At 39.3% G+C, this 21439-nt stretch overlaps 2 protein-coding genes across 2 annotated transcripts; both read left to right on the forward strand.

Annotated features, from left to right (window-relative positions):
* The first annotated feature begins 10008 nt into the window (after window positions 1–10008).
* Window positions 10009–15017, forward strand: LOC139287726 (transmembrane protease serine 9-like). Its single transcript, XM_070908892.1, has 10 exons — window positions 10009–10069; window positions 10152–10299; window positions 10383–10518; window positions 11645–11908; window positions 11989–12148; window positions 13735–13818; window positions 13896–14046; window positions 14179–14314; window positions 14484–14750; window positions 14856–15017. The coding sequence occupies exons 1-10, from the start codon at window positions 10009–10011 to the stop codon at window positions 15015–15017; spliced, it is 1569 nt and encodes a 522-aa protein (XP_070764993.1).
* Window positions 15018–18986: 3969 nt separating this feature from the next.
* On the forward strand, window positions 18987–20434 carry LOC139287308 (granzyme B-like). Its single transcript, XM_070908281.1, has 5 exons — window positions 18987–19048; window positions 19127–19277; window positions 19455–19584; window positions 19764–20018; window positions 20127–20434. Exons 1-5 carry the CDS (start codon window positions 18991–18993, stop codon window positions 20304–20306), a joined length of 774 nt encoding a protein of 257 aa, XP_070764382.1. The 5' UTR covers window positions 18987–18990; the 3' UTR covers window positions 20307–20434.
* The last annotated feature ends 1005 nt before the right edge of the window (window positions 20435–21439 follow it).

Here is a 21439-nt window from a genome sequence, read left to right on the forward strand (position 1 = left end):
TATTTACGCAATCTGTGATAAATGACAAGTATCTATTAAAGCAAAAAAGAAGCTACTTTGAAATAGACACACACTCTATAATTAAAGCATATATTGGGTAGTGGGTAGGCTGATTCCAGTGTTTTTAGACTTATTATTACATATTTAGCCCTACAAAAAAGCTAATGTGAATTCATCATATCATCCCATATTGAGTGTTATATGTAAAAAAAACAAACAAACACATTTAATATTACATGTGCAACACTGTTTCACATATGATAAATTCACATACCCTCACATGGTTTATCATTATGTGAAAACAGCATTTCATTGATTTCACCTTTAAGCATTTTGGTGCCGTTTTTGGACATTTTACATGTGAAATGTGATATGTGAAATGGGAATTTCACGTGGTATTTTTTGTAAGGCTAAAAATAAAACATGAATACAAATCTTTATTTATATGGAGTAAAGTGGTAAGGGTTTAATATAATTAAAGAGTTAACAGAGTAAATACAACATGAGAAATCCAAACAATTACTGAAACATTTTTGGGACTCATGACCTTAGTATTTCTAAACTCCTGGCTATGGCCCTGCTACAAATCTAACATCTTCTCTGTTGGGATATACTGTACCGACACTACTGGATAAGAGACACTGATCTGCACCCGGACTGTACAGACGAGATGAAAATCTCTACTGACTAAAACACATTGATAAATGTACTGTTCTGTCTGTATATGTCGACATATGACGAGGACACATCAGAAACTAAGCTAACTTCTGGGATAACATGCTGGATTTTCTGAGATGACCTTTGTATGTTTGTGCATGCTTCTGTCAGACTGCTTCTCCCATTCAACAATCCACAGCTAATAGATTAGAAATCAGTATGAGAAAAAATACATTGTGTCTCATCTAGTCTCTGATTATTGGTCCTTAGTTCAGTCGTGAAATAATAATATACGTTTTGAGTCAATTAATGCATTATAGCATCCATAGGTACACCAGATGTCACTAGCAGAAACGTCATTAATTTTGTACACAGTAGTAAATTGTTATTACATACTGCCTCTCTGTATGTAGTATGAAGTCTTGCTAACATTTTCTTGACTACAAGGCTGTCGCTAATAGAACATTTAATATATTTAAAACATTTTGTACTCTTTAACTGTTTGAAGTTGATGTTTATTGTTATTGTCGACTTTTTGTGTTGGAAATGTAGACATACTGTTAAAAAAAAAAGAAGGGAAAAAAAGTAATTGTATTCAAGTCCATATTCAGCTCATTCTGTATGGTATTACTACTGGATATTGGTACATTTGTGATCCACTTATCATAAACAGCTTTCAGCTATAGGCCAGTAATAGTTGGCTGTATATAAGGCCAAAGCCTCAGAACAACCAGTCTGTAGATTCATTTCAGCAAACTAAAATCATTTGAGTGCCTTGGTCAATGCTGAGTTTGGTAAAATTCAATAAAAAATGTGGATAAATCATGAGTCATGGCTCACTCCCTCATGCTACCAAGCCTTTTTTTTTTTAAATCATCAAGTGTAAAAAATGGCACTTTAATCTTGTCTTGTGCCTGGCACTGATTGTTAAGTGTTGGTAACATCTCCATCAGAGGTCTTCGACATAATCCCCCTCCTCATCATAATCATGACAAAACTCACAGCAGGAGAGGCGTTGATGTGGAGGACCTCCCCACGTCTGATGAAAGGTCTGCGGTTATGAACTATGCAACCGAGCATCAAGGTCATTTACACACAGACGAGCCCTCCAGTGGCACAGGAGGCCACTCGGTCTTTTCAGGGAACAGAAAGGAGAGTCGGGGATGAATAGTGGCTGTTTGGGGCGAATAAAGGCCAACCTTTCAGCCTGTCATAATGTGAGATTACTGTGACGGGGTACATGTCTGGTCAGAATGGCGCGAAGTCACACTGTAGTTCAACTCCAAAGGTCTGGGTGCAGCACACAAATATCAGTATGGGGGGTCTGTCAGTACTGTTGCCATGCAAATGTCTTTGTCCTCAGCTGTGCGCCCTTGAGGGATTGTTATTGTAAAATAAAAAATAGTCAAGTCATTTAAAGGAAAAGTTTGGCATTTTGGAAAATATGCTCATTTGCTTTCTTGCCCAGAGTTAGATGAGAAGATCAATACCACTCTCATGTCTGTACTCTAAATATGACGAGCTTGAGCTTAGCACAAAGACTGGAAACAGGGGGAAAACTAGCCTGGCTCTGTCCAAAGTGAACAAAATCAACCTCCAACACCTCTGAAGCTCATTAATTAAAACGTATCTCCTTTACCAAAGTATAAAAATGACCAGTTGCATGGAAACCATTGGAGACTTCAAGAAGTCACTGGTTCCGACCAAGGGAGAGTCCGGCACACAAACCCCCATAAAACAGCAAATTGTCATTTTTTGAACAGACGAGCAAGCTAGCAGTTTCCCTTTGTTTCCAGTCTTTGTGCTAAGCTAAGTAAGCCAGCTGCTGCTGGTAGCTTCATACTTAGCATCCAGACTTGAGAGGGGCATCAACCTTCTCATCTCACTCTCAGCAATAAAGTGAATAAGCGTATTTCCAAAAATGTCAAATTTTCCTTTTAAATTTTATCAATAATTTCTATACAACAGACAAATATATATTTCAGCTTTCTTGTGCTCTCGTTGTAAGACAATACAAATATAACAAAATACAGTACACTTCAATTTTACAGTTGTCTCTGAACATATGATCCAACCCTCAGCTGGCACAGACACACTAAAACATGAACGCCACAAAGTAATCCCATTTTCTGCCTGTTCTCTCGATTGACTCGCCTCTTTGTCAGTGTGTCCTCCATCTTTTCTCCTCTACTTCTCCGCTCTCCCCTATTTTAACTGTCCAAGAATCTCTCCTTTCTTCTTGGCCCGAGGGTGCGACTGGCTGTTGGTGCCAGTTCCAGGGACACCAAATGGGAGCTGTAATTATCATTGCTCCACCACTGTCCTGTCAGTGCGCTCGCCAGCAAAACAAGAGGGATCCTTTGGAAGTCCTGATCAAAAGCTTTGGCCTTTGATCATGAAGCAAAAGGAAAAACCTAAACACTGTGCAAAATCAACGAGGAATGTCCCAAAGAGAGCCCAGGAGAATGGAAATGACAGCCATCCAGAAGACATCCTCAGTCCCTCCTCCGCCATGATGTGTTGATGTCAGGAGCACAGGTGTTTGGGCTGTGTTTGATCTGATCAGTGTAAGCAGAGGACTGAGAGGGTGAGTCATGCAATGATGTTGTTGCTAAAGTGTCTGTCAGATAGCACCTGGTAGGCCACACAGCAGGTCACGTCTTTATGTTTATGCAAACCTGAATTTGATGGAAATATCAGCACACTTAAAACATCATAATGTACAGTACATCCATGAAATCATTACTTGGATGAAGGCATTCTGCATGACCCAGTAAAACTTAGTGTTTATAGATAAGGTTACTTTGACTGCTTCGAAATTAATTTGCAGCTGAGTGACAGAAAAAAGTAATAATAGAAGCCCATTTTGAGGGCCTTAGCCAAAATCTACAGGGGCACAAGTCATGCTGCTTCAGCGACAACAAACCACAGCCTCTGGAACCTTTGAAACCCTGTGTGGTCATTTTCTCTCACAGTGATTGAAAAGAACTGTGGTGGGTGGGAAAGAAAAAAAGATCCCCTCGCCACTCATAATACCAATCTTATGTATGTAGACGAAAATGGGAGGGATGGGAGGGGTTGGGGGGTGGCAGACAGACTAAGGCACAATTTTAAAGCGCTTATTGAATTGCCATTACAGCTCCTGAGACTAATTGTGGCTGTTGTGTGTCTCTCGGTGGCCTAGGGGGCTCTGGAGTGGCCCTGTATGCTCTTACTCAGTGGGGTTTTCAAACCGAGTGGCCCTGAAAGAGAACAGGACCACCGTAGATCAATGGCAAACCTTTCACTCTTTCACAGGCCCTCGCTAATCCTTCTCATTTGTCTGCCATTTGTTGAGGCACATTCACAGCTCCCTGAATTTAGGATTAGGCCTTGTTTTGTTACAAAAACAGCCCAAGTTATAATGCTGAATAGATGGACTAAAGGGTGGACGACGGATGAGTGTGTATGTGAGTTTACGAGCATGTGTGCATGTGTGTGTATGGTTATCAGGTATACACTATGTTTATGGCCAAATTCATATGCAGTATACAGAACCAATTCAGGATTTTGTCTGAATTCTACTCATTTCAGTGATGAGGGGTGCAAAAATGATTTGTTGCAGTTTTAATGTTCACACAGCAACACAGATCTAAACATCTGCAGAATCCTTCTGAACACTGCATTGAGTGTTGTGAAACAATACCGTGTTTTTCTCAAAAAGTTTAACACAGTCATATTATGACAATTTTGTCTTTATGTGTGACTAAAGGTGACAATTTGAATTTTAAATTTCAAACCTTCTGCACACAAGTGAGTGTATTGTTACCTTGTGTTCAGACAGAACGCAAGGTGAATTTCAGTGGTGGCTCATTGCATACTTGGCACACTCCCAGAAACACGATCGGTCCGTCCTTTCTAGTTAGCTTTCTAACGTTTGTACAGGTTGAGTTTATTGGCTGTTTGGGGGCGAATAAACATGCACTGCAGAAATGGTCCAGTGGTCGAATTTGCGCGAATGACGTGGGAAATTTTAACTTTCTGTATAAATTCACCTTTAGAAATGTATGTTGCAAACAATTTCTAGACTTCTACTTGATGTAATGGCACAGTCATGAATCGAGTGTAAAATCTTTTTTTTTTACTTTGGAACTACTTTTAAGGGGAATGAATATCAGGGTTAAAGGTTTGCTGACTTAATGAGATGACTGTCACCAGCAGTGGTATCACTTACGGTGAGCCTTGTTCTGTCACAAAATAAAAAATACTGGCCTTCTAAATGTTCCAAAGCTATCTTATTCACATGCTGCTTTTTCATATGTCTTCTGTTTCATATGAGAGCAAAGACAGAGTTCACTGCCCCGTGTCTCCTTTTGAAAATAAATATTTCATAAGAGAAAGGAAAAGCATGAACAAATTGATTCATCACAGTCAAATACCTGCAAAGGAAATTCAATTTCATTAAAGTTGCAATGATTCCCTTTGAAGCCTCGTGTTTGTCCCCATTGTGCTCTGTCTGAACCTGAGAGTGTGCTCGGACAGTCTTGGCAGCCTGCAGCAGAGCCATCAGACTGAGGCCTTCTCATCACTGAGTGGATTAGTGTTCATGTCTGAAGCCACTTACTGGACATTAGACAGGGCTGCTGAGTGGCACATGCGCCACATTTCCCCTAAAGCCCTGCCATGCCACACCGCTGGTATGTGGTGCAGACCGGCCAAACCCCATGTCAGGCATTCTCTGGATGCCTGCAGTCGTGCCAGACACTGGGGGACAAGGTGAAGAGATGGACGGAGGGATGACTGTGTTAATCAGAATGGATGAGAGGAAAAGCAAGCAAAGTAAATGAGTCTAATGTAATATGGGTGGACAAACAGGAAAAGAGTTAGCAAGATATGTACTGAGGCAGATAATGAGAATTACTTGTACAGACATAGACGTCATAGTTACAGTGTGGGGATTCAATTGTTATATTGGTGGCACGGGTGTCCAAAACATTTTCAATTTCTTTTCTCCTGCACAAAATTTGGTCCCAAAAAAGGGGATTTAAAAGGATAGAAATACTAATACAATAATAGATTATTCGCTTTCTTGCCGAGAGTTAGGTGAAAAGATTGACCTCTTATGCCTTGCCGTGTGCAAAGGAAAAAAAACACCTACCAGCACCTCAAAAGCTCACTAATTAACACACTGTATTATTCAAGTTATGTAAACCGAAGTGTAAAAATGGCAACTTGTGGTTTTGTGTGTGGGGGGGGGGTGTTGTGTGCTGAAATTTCTTGGCCTAGAGCAGTCACTTCCTGGAATACGGTTGTCACCGTGAGGTTGCCAAGCAACCGGTGGAGACTCGAGATTAAACAAATGCAATATAATGTGTTAATTAGTGAGCTTTAGAGGTGCTGGAAAGCAGATTTTTTTAAACTTTGGACAGAGCCAGCCTGGCAGTTTCCCCCTGCTTCCAGTTGTATGCTAACCTAAGCTAATTAGCTGCTGGCTGCTGCTTCAATATATGAGAGTGGTATCTATCTTTTCATCTGATTCTCAGTAAGAAAGTGGACATAGCCTTATCGATACATAGCCCTTATATCACTAACAACCTTAACATTTGCTATTCTGTCAGACCACACTTATTCAACTGTAAACTCAAGGCTTTGGTATAAAACGCTATCAACGAATGCTACCTTACCTTAGTCTCTTTATTTAAAGTAGCTTCAGCTGCTGATTGTCAGGCTATGATTCAACATTTTTTCGCACAGACAATGTTGCTTCTGTGCAAACACTTGCACATACCCTGTAGACATACATCAAATACCGGTCACGCTACTGTGACCGTTTAGTGGCACTGGGTACGTTTTAACTCACATGAGAGTGTGTTAAAATATAATCAAAATGTATATAAGCAATCAAAATGAATGTACAAAAATATAATTATATAATAAGAAGAAGATCACTGAAAAGGTGGTGGCAGCCTAAAGGGGCACAGACCATCTCCTATATAGTTTGGCCAGCTGAGGCAGGCCAGCCACATGTTGGCCAACGTCCCAGTCAACATCATGAGGTTGTCTTTGGCTGTAAGTGACTGGAAAAGACCAAAGTCAGTGCCGCTTCATGCTAGTTCATGCAGTTTTTAGCTGTGCCAAAGCCTATCCACCCTGCCCCTCAAGCCCCGCTGTGTGAAGTAATTCTTCATGCCAGTGAAACCAGACAGACTCTGTGTTTTGTCACTGCATGCATGACGATGTTTTTTCAACACTGCGGTTTTTTAACTTCGAAGTTTAACAGGTGGATGTTCTTCCTTAAAAGCTAAAATGTTTCATGTACAATGTCAAAATTGACTTTCTTTTTCCTGTAAGGAGGTTTGAAATGAAGCAGGGCAGAAGGTTTTCATTGGATTAAAACCTGTGGGCTGTATCAGACAATTAGCAAGACGTGCAAATGTCAGTTTCCTCTGTCAAGGTCTTGTGTTGGTCTTGGTCATTGTGTTGTAGGAGAAAGAACTTGACTCAGGCTGGAAAACGTAAGGACGCTACATCCACTCCAACAGAAGGGAACAATCTTCCCACTCAAATCCTGGCTAAAACTAGGGCTTAGAAAACAGGCTGTATGTAATGTTTGCTTTACTCTGTACCATAGACGCAAATGTAGACGGATCGTGAAACAGTAGAATTTAGACCAAAAGCATTCTAGCAGGACAGCTATGTCGAGACAAGCTGTGAGGTTCAACTGCAGGTCAAAGTCAGGGGCCTAAAGGACCAATGACAAATCCCTCCTGACACCTTTGTACATTATATGAAGGTTTGAAAGCATGATATTGACACAATGCCTCTAAAATGTATAATTTCAATGTTACAGAGCAGCTCATAAGTCTAGCCACAGTAACATTCGGGTACAGCATTCATCACTTCTCTAACAACCTTTGAATGTCGTCCACCATATTAGTAGAGGACATCATAGCCAGAAGGAGAGAGTCAAGCCAGAGTAAAATATGATGATAGTATGGCGAGCACAGAACCATCACTCTCAACCCTCCTGATAGTTACATTAAAACAAAAGTGACCACTAATAAGCTGGAAAACAAGACAATGCAGTAGCTCTCTAGTACCATGCAGTGACTTCTCCCATCCTGTCCTGCATTCCCCCAGCCTCAGCACCAGCTGCAGCTGGAAGAGCTCAAATTGATCGGCTCTGAGGTCTTGTGTTTCATCCCTAAACCAGGAGGATTCTGGAGTTTATCAGGAATTTCTAAATCCCAAACATGTAACTCCACCACATAATCAGATATCAGGTTATTGGTTTTCATGCTTTTGAATGTTATACTGGTATGGAAATCTGTAAAGCACAGGGTTAGCTATTGTTGATCATTTTGCTGCATGTCAAACTTATTTTATACGTTCTTGTAATCTGGGAATTATAAATACAAATGTCTAATATGTAACTAGGATATAGTCCACAGAAGGATGTATTTCATGTATCACTGTCCCACTTAATAAACAACCTGAAGGTCACAAACTGTGAGACATTACCCTGTGTATTTGTAGTGGGGTGACATTCTCACTGTTTGGCTTAAAATGAGTTGACTTTAATGGACCACATAAGGCAAACAGATGCAATCAGGAAGATTCATCAGACAGCTCAATTTGTGACTTCACATTAGATTTGCACTGATGGACAAGCAGCACCCTCTGATGGTCAAAAAGCAGAGCAATTCTTAAAGTCTTGTTGCAAAATCTGGCACCCTCTGTTGGATATCATGAAGTACTAACCATACTAATACTAATTGTGACAAAGACTTCATAGGTTGCTTAAAATAAACCCTTTTAAGCAAAAGTATTAATCCAAATGGCATAATCAGAGGTAACATATAGGGGGAAAAGCTTTTTAATAGTAGAAATGGCTCAAGAAAGGAGTTTTGACTCTGGGAAATCTGCACAAAAATTATGTGTATTTTCTTTTTGAGCATACACTGTGGATGTTATGGGGTAAAGAAGGACACACTTTTAACTTGCATCCACTTATCAATAATTCATTTCCCTTGTGGGAGCAAAATGAACTTGCCAGGAGAAAGATACTGTCGGTATGGCCTTACTGGAAACATCTGGGACTGACTACCACCAGCAGACACACTGTAGGCAGACATATAGGAACTTGCTAACCTATTAACATTTTGGCTGCAATCAATAACCGATAAAACAAGTTGTAAACTAACAGGGTAACTGTGTAACAGCAGATGCAGACATATTTAGCTCTGGGAGTTGAGCAATGAGTTGAAAGGCTTATTGTTTGGCTTGTACTGCAGAAAGGCGGAAGGTATTGCTGAGGTTGTTTCTGTAACTTAACCCATAAGAACCCAGACCCATTTGCCCTCAAAGGAAAATTATGGGGAATACACCACAGACCAAGTGGACCACACTGAAGACATTTCTGATGTTCTTTTTTTTATACTACCCCTTAATGTCAAAGATCTGTGATGTTACATATACGTTACATTGGGCGTTTATGATAAATTTACTTGTTTTATTGTTTTATATTAATTTGTTCAAGAAATATGGTCAAAACAGATTGACTGTATACAGGACACACTATTAAAGCAATAGAATCGTTAAATGGGTTTTAACTTACCTTTAGTATCAACATACAGGCTTTTTGAAATGAGTTGCTTCCTTCACTTTTGTATACATGTCACACCACCATTTTGAAAAGGTCCCGACCTGTCACAGTCACATGACTGTGACATGACCACCACACCAGGATGTTTCGTATATGTCGCTTAGGGACTTAATGAGTTAAGATCAAGCACAAAGCTGTATAAGGAAGATTCTGGGGCCTTTGAAGTGTGTGTTACACTGGTGTCACCATGGGTTCTTATGGGTTAAACTGTTGGAGTGGCACCCTCTTATGGTCAAAAAGCAAAGAAACTTTTGAAGTCTTTGGTCTGTCCTCTCTGCTGGGAATGTGATGTTGGCTACTTGACATGTTCAGTTCTTTAAACATTGATAGACTGAATTATGAGCTTCTTTCGACTGCTGTCAAATGATCTAAGAATTTTAACGACAACATTAGTCTCAAAACTGTGACTAAGTAGTATCCAAAACATAGAAGAAGACACTGAAAGTGTCAGATACAGAAGGAAAAATTTAAATGTTTAATGAAATCAAAGGAGGAAGAGGGAGAATGCATTAATGTGACAGACTGTGTTAAACTCGTAAGCAATTGCTACATTGATTGAAACAATAGCAGTACTGCATGTCTACTCATATGTTCAAGACAGTGGAAAAAGACAGGATGTGACTAGAAGGTGATGAAAGTGACAACCACAGGGTCTGCAGAAAAGGGGTCTTTGACAGCCCCAAGACGACAGACTGAGTGCTGCCGCCATGATGCATGTTCTGCACAAGCTCTTGCTTTTTCATGTTCTGACATGTTTCGGAGGAAATGGTAAGACTACCAAATCTGATTTTTATCCTCCAGCTCACAAATGAGACGTCAATTAATTAAAATGTTTTCCTTCTCCTTGTAGCACTGAGGAGTGGTGTCATAAATGGTAAAAAGACCAAGAAGAAGTCGATGCTGTACATGGCCTCGGTGCAGAACAACAAGGGTCACATATGTGGAGGATTCCTTGTCAGTGAAGACTTTGTGGTTACTGCTGCGCACTGTGACAGCATGTGAGTTACCGTTTCTCTTCAAGCGATCTCTGATTCTTCTGACTTAAATAACTCTGTCAATTTCTCAATCATTATTTATGCAGGAATCCTACAAGTGTTGTTCTTGGCACCCACAATCTCAAGAAGGTTGACAATGAAACAATGAGATACACCGTGAAGAGGTGCAAACACCCATCTTATGTGAGACCTGCATCTGGGAATGACATCATGCTCCTCAAAGTAAGTAGATTTCCATTCAGCGTCATAGTCCCAAGTGAGATCATGCATCTTTATGATCAAATGATGAAGTTATGTTGAGAAAATAGAAAAAGAGCCTATCGAGCCTATTGATTCACCAGCACTAACAGCAAAACCTGGTACATACTGCCACCAGGAAGTATCAATATGCTCACACTCGAGGTCTGACAATGACAAAGTCCCTCTACTTCTTCCGCCTACGTGGCTTTTATGTGTTACTAATTACAGGTCAGTGATCAAAATGGAAGCATTTCTATTCTGAACCTTAAGCAGTGTTAAAAACCCACTCGTTTACTGATGAGTACAAGGTTTAGTTTCGTTTAAGCAGTGCAGGTGGTGACTCATATTTTCCCATCTGGGCTTACCGTAGCTGTATGCACTCCCTGTGAAGACCCATACTGTATACTCAACACAACCTGACTGCTGCTGATACCAGATCTCATACAAAACATGGATGTATTATAGGAACTAAATTAAAAAGTGGTGCCCAGTATGAAAATTGCTTGCCCAGATCATAAGCCAAAAATGTTTTCTACTTTCTGGGTTTGATTTTCTTGGCTCTGGGAAACTTTTTACAAATATAAAACCTTCATGGATTAAAAATTCATGATAAAGTAACAAGTGACCTTGTTTGCAATTTCAAGGTGTCCTGTCAACAGTTATACAGACGTCTCTTTTATAATGGTGAAAATGCTTTTTGGACCGCAGGTCATTGTTTTGGTTGCAGTACTGTGAGTGGGACAAATTAACAGCAAGGCTGACTGGTGGCGCCTCGTCCAGCTTTCCAAATACATCCATGATACATACAATACTCGCAGCCCTCGACACTTCCTGTACATGCCGAGCTGCAGCCTGTATTCTTCAGCATACAGGCTGCAGCTCGGCATGTACAGGAAGACATCACCTAGGGACTCGCCAGATTCAGTTATGTACTATGCATGTATGTATGTAGCCTGGTAGCCTGAGGATACTAAACATAGCTGCCATCAGCTCCATTTCCATTTCCAGCAATTATTTGTAAACTTGAAGATTGTTGGATAAGAAGGCAATGTTATGAAATGACGTGTGGCCAGTTTTTAACTTTTACTTTCTTATTTTGTGTCTCCAGCTGTCGAGGAAAGCTCACCTGGGCAAAAAAGCAGCAATTAAGCCAGTTCAACTTCCAAGTCAACGAATTAACCTTAAAGAAAACCAAAAGTGCCGTGTAGCTGGATGGGGTTTGACAAAAACTGGTGGTGAATTTGTTAATGATCTGCGAGAGGTGGATGTTCCTATCATTAAGCTGGAAAAGTGTCAGAGGGCTTGGCATAATATCCTTCCTGCCAATGTTATCTGTGCAGGTGGATATGGCACAAAGAAAGGATTCTGTCAGGTATGTTTTCTGTCCCTTCATAAAAAATACCTTAAATCTTAAATAATGAACAAACAAACGAAGCTCCTTCTTCCTCACAGGGTGATTCTGGTGGCCCTCTGGTGTGCAACAGGAAGTTGGCAGTTGGTGTTGTTTCCTTTAACAGCCAATTTAACTGTGACTACCCAGATGTACCCAACATCTATACAGACATATCAAAATTTCTTCCCTGGATGAAAGAGATCCTCCAGAAAAAGAACTGTTAAATGTAACAATGTTACAAATTGTTTTTGGTGATTTATGTTTGTATAAAAAAAATGATTATGGATGTATTGCTTTGTCTAAGTCACTTTGTCAGTTGCTTAGAAGAAACTTAGAAGAAGACACAAATGCAAAAGTTCTTCATCCAAGAAAATATTCAGGTTAAATTTAAAGTAGTACTTAATAATTTCTGACTATATTGTCTCCTACTGCTCTCCTATCACTGCTTGAGGTGCAACACAAATCCAACTAGTGTTTATGCTAAATGTTTGCATGAAGCCCACGGTATCTACAGCCAAACATGATCAATGATAACATCAACAGGCATCATTTAGAATGTTATATGTTATATAATGATACAAAAAGATAATGATCTACGGTTTCATAACTGTGACTGGGGGAACACTAATGCTCAAATCTGCAGCTGGAAATTTTCTGTGGTTTCTTTGGTTCATCAAGATTGTTTCACAATTCAAGGAAATGCTTGGGTTATGGGTGGGTGGGGAGGTGTTGCATGTGTGTTTTTTGCCTAAAGTTCATCTGCACAAAAAGTGAGAGAAGGAGAACCAGCATGGCCCAAATGAATAAAATCGGGGGTATGAAAGTGGCATATATGCTAAATGAAAATGGTTGGAAAATTAAATGAGCGGTTGGAGAAATAGATTCAAAATAAGTCTGTGTTAAATGTATAACATGACCGGATCACTATTGTCAATTAAATAAACTGTGAGTGTGAAATAAACTTAGTTTGTCTTTTGTTTTGAGGACTGTGATACAAGCAATGTGTAAGACATGTAACCCCCCTAAATGGGTCATTAAACGTCTATAGTCACTGTTTTACCCGTGTCATCCTACTCACTCGGCTTGAGGAAAGAAAGACAGAAAGCTGTACACATCACCAGCAATATCATAACTGAAATATTTACACCACATAACTAAGCCATTTTTAATCTATTTGCTCTTCTCTGCATGCTTCCACACTCTGGATTTGAAAACATTGACGCTCTTTCAGACTTTTAGCTGTCAGTCAGTGATCACATGACTTTAGAGCATCAGTTGAGACTGTGAGAATATCGACACTCAAACCTGAAGCTGGAGGCTGCGGTTTCTGTCACTCATTTAGTTTTTGGTGCAGCATCGCAGTGGCTAAAGCCAACAACAGCACAAAGGTCACTGCTAAAAAGTAGATCCATAACAGAAATAATTTCGGTTTTTCATTTCAGTTCATTTAAGCTGAAGTAGCCAAGTGGTATCCAAACAGTGAGAGAAGAAGGTTGACAGAGTGCTGTAGGTACAAAAGGAGAAATGATAATAAATGAAGAAGAGGGTTAATAAGTTGATATTACAGACTGTGATGCTGATCACATAATGTACATATGTGCTTCAGGCTCAGCAGATCCGCAGGCTTTATATTTACTGTAACAATGTCAGTACTGCACGAGACATTGTGCCTTTGCTGACCACATTGCGCCGATGAACTTTGGATGTGGCTAAAGAAGTCATGATGAAGCAGTTGAAAACCACAGGGTCGCTTACTGAGCAAACTTCTGCATAAAAGGGTCGACTTGTCGCCCCAAAGACAACAGGTTTGCAGGAGTTTACCGCTGACATGATGCATGATCTGCACAAGTTTCTGCTTTTTTATCTCCTGACATGTCTAGGACTTAACGGTAAGATGACCGAATCTGGTTGTAAGTCTCTCGTCTACAAATGTTACATTACCTCAACCTTTTTTCCCTCTTTTTAGCACGTGGGACTGAAATCATAAATGGTAAAAAGACCCCGGAGAACTTAATGCTGTACATGGCCTCGGTCCAGAAAGAAAACGGGGTTCATGTATGTGGAGGATTCCTCATCAGTGAAGATTTTGTGCTCACTGCTGCACACTGTGACGACGAGTGAGTTACCTTTCCTCTTTCAGCAGCCTTTAATTCACATAATTCGTGTAATAGTTTGCAAAAAGATGTATCAGTTTTTGCAGTTTTATTTGCTACTGACTACTGACAACTTCTCAATGATCATTCGCTCAGGAATCCTACAAGTGTTGTTCTTGGCACCCACAATCTCAAGAAGGTCAATAACAACACAATGAGATACGGTGTAAAGAGATGCAAGCATCCATCTTTTGACAATTTACGATCTGGTAATGACATCATGCTCCTCAAAGTAAGTAGATATTTAATCAGCTCAGTCTCAAACAGTCTCAGGTGAAATCATGCATTTTGACAGTAAAATCTCTTACTTTCATGTTCTGTTTAATTCAATTCAAGTCCCCCCTCAAAACACAAACACAAACTACAGACATCACTATTCAGTTGATTTTGTGTGTCTCCAGCTGTCTAAGAAAGCTCGACTGGACAAAAGAGTACAACCAACTCAACTTCCCAAGACTGAGATTAAAATAAAAAATAAAGCAAACTGCAGAGTAGCTGGATGGGGTCTCACAAGAACTGGTGGTAAAGTTGCTGATGTGCTGCAAGGTGTGGACGTGCCATTTGTTGACCTGGCGGTCTGTAAGAAAGAATGGGCTAAAATTAAATTTAATCTTCCTGCCAATGTTATCTGTGCTGGTGGATATGGCACAGACAAAGGATTCTGTCAGGTATGTTTTCTGTCCGTTCATAAAAAAATGTCTACTGGTTTCTAGTCTCAATGGCTTCTAGTCTGAGAAATTGAATAAACAAATGAAGCTTCTTCCCCCTCACAGGGTGATTCTGGTGGTCCTCTGGTGTGCGGCAGGACGGCGGTTGGTGTCGTCTCTTTCAACATGAGGAAAAACTGTGACTACCCAAATGTACCCAACGTCTATACAAATATATCAAAATACCTTCCCTGGATCCGAAACATTCTCAAGAAAAAGAATTGTTAAATGTGACAATTCAGCATGCTTTCATTGTATTGTACTGTAGTGGCTCCTCAGCATCAGTTCGGCTGACACTGTTGCTGCCTTTAAATCTCATCATAAAACTCACTTTTACAGAATAGCCTTAGAATAGCATTTTTCTAATTTCTTTGGAAAGGACTTTTTGGTTTTTGCTTGAAAAGTGCTCTATGAATAAAACTATTATTATTATTGTTGTGGAGACATTGCTGAGTTTAAGACGCTCTGTCAGTGTTCTTTTCCTGAAATGCAAAATAAAACTTTAATGTCAATGGTCAAATGCTGTACTTTATTTCCTATGGTTACATTCTTCATCAGAAGACAGAAATTGTATTTAAGCAACTATATAGCTTAATTGTTCTTTTCAAAATGTGTTCACAAAACATTTAAGGGTACATTCAATGTAGAATACATAATTTCTAGTTGCAGTGAAAAGGCCCAGCAGAGCCCCTCAAAAAAATCCAAATCACTACTAAACCAAAAGGGACCTGTTTCCTGGTTTATTTTCTATAGCTGGTGGATATTATGCCAAGTCCATCTTGCAATACCCTGATGTAAAATCAGTACAAATATAAAATAAACCTTTGTTTTAGTAGAAGGCTGTTTTGGTTTTAAAAATCATGCAAAATGTATTACCATTGATTTTCCCTACCCAAGTTTGTGTATGCGTGTGTTTTGTTTGTATATTAGTTGATGTACAGATGGTTATGTTTCAATAGGATTTTTATGACTTAATTTAAACCTATTTTGGATTCTGGTCAAATAAAACATGTAATGATGCTAAATGATCAACAGTCCATTAATAATGAAAGGAATTTAAAATTACAAGCATGTGTTTCATAGCAGTGACTGAGAACATTGTAGATTAAACCTGAAACTGGAAACTGTGGTTTCCGTGGTTCATCTAGCTTATGACAGAATTCAAACGAATGTTCAGTGGGCTGTGTCAAGTAGATCCACACCAAAGAAGATTGGTCTTATGTCAGTGTTTTTAACTCCTCAATCTAAGGCTCACTAGATGTGGCTGAGGTGTAACCACAAACAGGGACAGAAGGGGTCAAAAAGAGCGTCAGAAAAGAATCTGCCAGTTTTAAACCTTCGCTTTCTGATTTTGTGTTCGACTGGGCAAGAAAGTACAATTCAGCTTCCAAAAAGTGAGGTTTAGAGTGTCGAACATGCAAAATGAAAAATATGGTGGCGGAGGGTGAAAGGAGTCTTGCAACAGAAACCTGCAATCAGTCTCATAATGGTCACGAATATGCTTCACCCTGATGCACCACCAGATCTGCAAGCATTAGCTGAGGGGGGAGGCAAGGAGATAAAAACAAACGCTCTGTGCAGAGAGATTCTGATCTGAAACATGATGCATACACCACAAAGTAGCTAACAGCCTGTATGTTTATGTTTATGATACATGCGTGCACATTTCCTGGGCATTTCCGCTACTGAAAATATGTTGCAGAGCGCATATCTACAAGCAGTGTTACGACAAGGTTGCACAATCTATTTAGCATAGCTAAGCTAAAACTGCAAAATCGTACCATATTGCACACTTCTTCAGACACCTCTCCAGTGTGTCCAAGTTAGTACACATGTCCATCTGTGCCCATCAATCTAGTGTCATCAGTAAATGACATCACAGATTTTATAGAAGAATTAGTGGTGATGTAACAAGACTAAGAATCTACAGCCATGCTCTGTGAAGATGTAACATAGATTGTGGCTACATTCGAAACCGCCTACTATACTAGCAGATTTGGCCAAAATGTAGCATGTAGCATGCAGTATGCAAACAAAAGCAAAATATGCAGTATGTCAAAAACACTTGGATGTCGTACTGATTTGGAAAAAATCTCCAGTATGCATCAGACCAGTCTACCTCGCATACTGTGGCCCACAATGCAAAGACCTGCCATTAACGTTACATAAACTTTCACTTATTTCACCTTAGCAGTCCACCACAATCTGTTTCTGGACAAATTTGAGGGGAGAAATAAGCAACCTAGTCACTGAATCTTCACTCATGTTAGATCAACAAGGCCTCACTGAAAAGTTTGTTTGATTTTTGTAAGGTATGGGCATAATACCTGCATGATTATTACTTTTGCTGTCCAAAACCAGAAACCAGCTAAGCCTGGCCTGGCATACTGCAAAATAAATCGATTTGACAGTTTCATACTGCATACTACTATGAACAGTATGTAGTTCATACCGCATACTGTCAGTAGTATGTAGAAGACTGTTTCAAATACAGCCTGTATATAAAGATGGACAACATGACAGCTCCCCAAAAGTGAAGCCAAAACATCTCTATCACCCCCTGGAGGCTGGCTGCAGTATAGGTCATAAATGGTTGTCGAGACATTTCACTAAAAACCACAAATGTCAAACCTCATAGGGGGGCTAGAGGAAAAGTCAGGGGAACGCCAAAGTCAGTAGGATTCATCCTCTGGGGACCACAAATGTCTGTACAAAATGTCATAGCTGTTCATCCAATAGTTGTGGAAATATTTCAGTCTGGACCAAAGTGGTGGACCAACTGAGCGACACTGCTATCCCTTGAGGCACATCACTAGTGTGGGTAAAAAGACAGATACTGAAATTGTCATATATACCAAAGGTGAAATGAAAATGAAATCCCATACTCATGTACATAGCTGCATATCTATCTTCACTGAAACTAAGTTATCGTTATTAGAAGTAAGTTATTTCATGTTACTGGACTCTTATTTCAATTGGACTCAGATTGGTTGCAGGTCAATCCAATTGTGATTGTGAATCGTTGATAATGCCCCATGGAACTCGAAAATGAACGGAGAGGTCCCAGATTGATGCCAGGCTAAAACAGCTATACCCAGTTGGTAATCATTTGATCTACAAACAGAAATTTAACGTATTTTAATCTTATAATACTCTGATTTCACTCTTTAATAAGACATAAAGTCTGCAGTAATATATATATATATATATACTTAGTTATAAATCTATTAGTATTTCCAAATGCTGTACAATATACTGTACTTTTCATGAAACTTGTTGTATTTTCACCCAGTGTAAAAGCATGCTCTATTCTGGTAAACTGAGACACATTAACAGACTCAGTAATGATGCTCCTTTAGGCCACTTGCTGTCAAATATTGATCAAAGGGATTAAACTAGCACATTAGTTTCATCTGGTTCATCACAGCATTCAAAGAAATGTGTAAGCGGCCTGTTTCACCAAACAGCCAAATGGAAACAACTGAAAATCTTTAGTATTCAAATAGATATTCACCAGAATGTTATTGACTCATGAAATTCACCCAATTTCATTTAACTTAATGTGAACATTTAACTTAATGTGAACAAACAGTCGGGAGAAGTAGGTCCAAAAGGGTCCAGAATTAATGCTATCAAGAGATTGAAAAATGCAGAAAAAAAATTATGAATGAAGTGAAGGGAAGAAGATCAAGAAGGGATTCATTGAGTGGACCGTTCACCAAAACCCAAAACAGCCAAATAGTCTCAGTGACACATTTTGACTTCCACACTAAAGAATCTTGGTGTTGCATCTGTGTTCAAGTCACTTAATGTAGCTCAGTGATATTCATAAACAATGAGGAAGGGAGGTCTTAAAGAGCCCTGAATGAACTAAATCAAGAGGCTGAAAGTGTCCTAAATACAAAAAGTAAAACAAAAAGTGAATGGCAAATGCCATAAAAAGTAAGAAGAGGAAGAATTAATGAATGTGTATTAAACTCATCACATACTGATCACATAATGTATGTGCTTCAGGTTGTTGAAGCGCCAGATAACATAAACAGATCAGATAATGCAAAGATAACACAAGTTGCAAACTGCAACTAGGATGTGGTTCGAATTCAACATTAAATAGATGATAATCACACTTTCCAACAAAGCAAAGCGCTGTATAAAAGGGTCTACTTGACACAAGAAGACAGTCAGTTGTCTTGCTGGCATCATGCATGGTCTGCGCAGACTTTTGTTTTTTCATCTTCTGACATGTCTCAGACAAAACGGTATGATTCTTCTTTTTATTATCCTGCAACTATTTAATGGGGCATTAACCTAATATAGATTTTTACTGATCTTTGCAGCACTTGGGGGTGAAATCATAGATGGGGAAAAAGCCCAGAAGAACACCATGCAGTTCATGGCATCACTGCAGATCAGCAGTGGTGTACATGTATGTGGAGGAGTCCTCATCAGTGAGGACTTTGTACTCACTGCTGCGCACTGTGACGTTGTGTGAGTAACCTTTCCTCTTCCAGCAATCTTTGATTCATACATTTAGAAATTAATTAAAAAATACTTCATCATATATAAACCAGGTTTTGACAAGAAATATTTTAGTCTTTGTTTGCTATTATTGTTGGCATAATTCTAGAAAATGTACTGACAACCTCTCAATGATCGCTCATTCAGGACACGTGTAATTCTTGGCGGCCACAATCTCAAGATGATTGATAGTGGGAAAGTAAGAGACATTGAAAAGAAATGCAAACACCCATCTTATGTGCGTGTAGGACTTGGTAATGACATTATGCTCCTCAAAGTAAGTGCATATTCTCAGGTGACATCATATATTTTGGTGGTCAAATTATTTATTTTTATTATCAGCTCCATATTCCAGCAATTATTTGTTAAATTGAAACCTGCTGAATAAAAGGAAGTATGTTATACAATTAGACATTGCTAATTTTTAATTTTTACTTTCTGATTTTGTGTCTCCAGCTGTCTAGCAAGGTTGCACTGGACAACAAAGTAGAAATAATTAAACTTCCCTGTGCCGAATCCGAAGTGAAAGAAAAGCAAATCTGCAGTGTGGCTGGATGGGGTGGGACTCGAAGTGGTGGTAAAAGTGAAGATGAGCTGAGAGTGGTGGATGTGTCTATCATTAAGCCGCAAGTCTGTAAGGATATGTGGGGTAATCCTCCTGACAACGTTATCTGTGCAGGTGGATATAATACAACCAAAGGATTCTGCCAGGTATGTTTTCTGTCCTTTAATAGAAAGTCTCAACTTGCTTCTAATCTAAACAACATCTACATTTTATATCATCATGAATGAACATATTAAGATATTTCCTCCTCGTAGGGTGATTCTGGTGGTCCTCTGGTGTGCAACAGGGAGGCAGTTGGTGTTGTGTCTTTCAACAAGTGGAATAACAAAACCCAAAATGGCAACTGTGACTACCCAGACATACCCAATGTCTATACAGATATCTCAAAGTTCCTTCCCTGGATCAACAAGATTCTCAACGCAAAGGATTGTTAAATGTAACAATCTTACACAAAGCTTTGCTTCAGTGTACTTTCATTGTATTTGGGAGAGGTGGTTGTGTCTGCGTTGCTCTGTCAGTGTTTGCTCTGTAACAGGAAGGCAAAATATATATTTCTTTCAAATATTGTTTTCTCTTACCTTCATCAGAAGACTCAAATGGTGTTTCAATTACTCCTTTTTTCCATCATAAATGTTCATGATACTGAAAATGTGTTGCCACGCTCATATCTATATCATATCAATATCTCTGTATGACAAGACCGTTCTTTTATTGATAAAGAGTGTGTTGGTTTCCAGTATGTGGCTAGAAGTCGAGATAAAATAGATGGAAATCAGGGGAACCTACAGGGCAAACTGCTGTATAAAAAGGTTGACTTGACACCCTCCAGATGGCATCCTGCTGGCATGATGCATGCTCTGCACCAATTTCTGCTTTTTCATGTTTCATGTCTCAATAATTATTACGCTTCAGCCTACAAATAGCTTCCATTAGTTAGCTTTTAATTTCTTCAATACATTTACAGGAAAATAATACAAAATTAACTGATAGGCATGATTACAAATGCCTTATTCTCAGGGGGTTTTTTGTACATTTTTTCCCTCCCTATAGAGTGCTGCAGGAATTAGTCCTAAAACCTGGAAATTAGTTTGCATTTTTATACGTCCGGTTCCCGCGTCTCTGGTTTTTTTTAATGGGTTTTTGGTTAGATGCAGGAAATGTGGTGGTTAACACAAGCTTAAGAGATTTTGTTCTACGACATGAAATACGTCAGTAGATACCCCACTCGTGAATTTTGAAAGTTTTAAGCGTCTTAAAAAAGGCGGTTGAGTGTGGCTAAATGAGACTATAGTGGTTGTCACAGACATAAATGTCTTCATGTTGAACAAAGTCACCTACTCACTAGACCGCCTTTATATTCTCTTAAAAGTTGGAAGCTTAGTGGTGGTGACGTTTAGGTAATGCAACCATGGTGTAATTAGACACCATGTATTAAAGTAACATGTAAGCACTTTTAGGAATGATTAACTCTAGCAGACACATGGTAGACAGACAGATGGGTACTTTAACTAACATAGAAACATCAGAATAGGACCCACAGTACAAATGTTTTTTAAGGTGACACACT

Source organism: Enoplosus armatus, chromosome 7 (assembly GCF_043641665.1).
Source record: "Enoplosus armatus isolate fEnoArm2 chromosome 7, fEnoArm2.hap1, whole genome shotgun sequence".
In the NCBI taxonomy this organism is placed as follows: Eukaryota; Metazoa; Chordata; class Actinopteri; order Centrarchiformes; family Enoplosidae; genus Enoplosus; species Enoplosus armatus.

Coding starts and splice junctions, on each gene's coding strand:
- LOC139287726 (XM_070908892.1), top strand. CDS start 10,009: ATGATGCATGTTCTGCACAAGCTCTTGCTTTTTCATGTTCTGACATGT. Junction 12,149..13,734: donor GATCCTCCAGAAAAAGAACT/GTTAAATGTAAC, acceptor CAAAGACAACAG/GTTTGCAGGAGTTTACCGCT. Junction 14,751..14,855: donor CAGACAAAGGATTCTGTCAG/GTATGTTTTCTG, acceptor TCCCCCTCACAG/GGTGATTCTGGTGGTCCTCT.
- LOC139287308 (XM_070908281.1), top strand. CDS start 18,991: ATGCATGGTCTGCGCAGACTTTTGTTTTTTCATCTTCTGACATGTCTC. Junction 19,278..19,454: donor GCTGCGCACTGTGACGTTGT/GTGAGTAACCTT, acceptor TCGCTCATTCAG/GACACGTGTAATTCTTGGCG. Junction 20,019..20,126: donor CAACCAAAGGATTCTGCCAG/GTATGTTTTCTG, acceptor TCCTCCTCGTAG/GGTGATTCTGGTGGTCCTCT.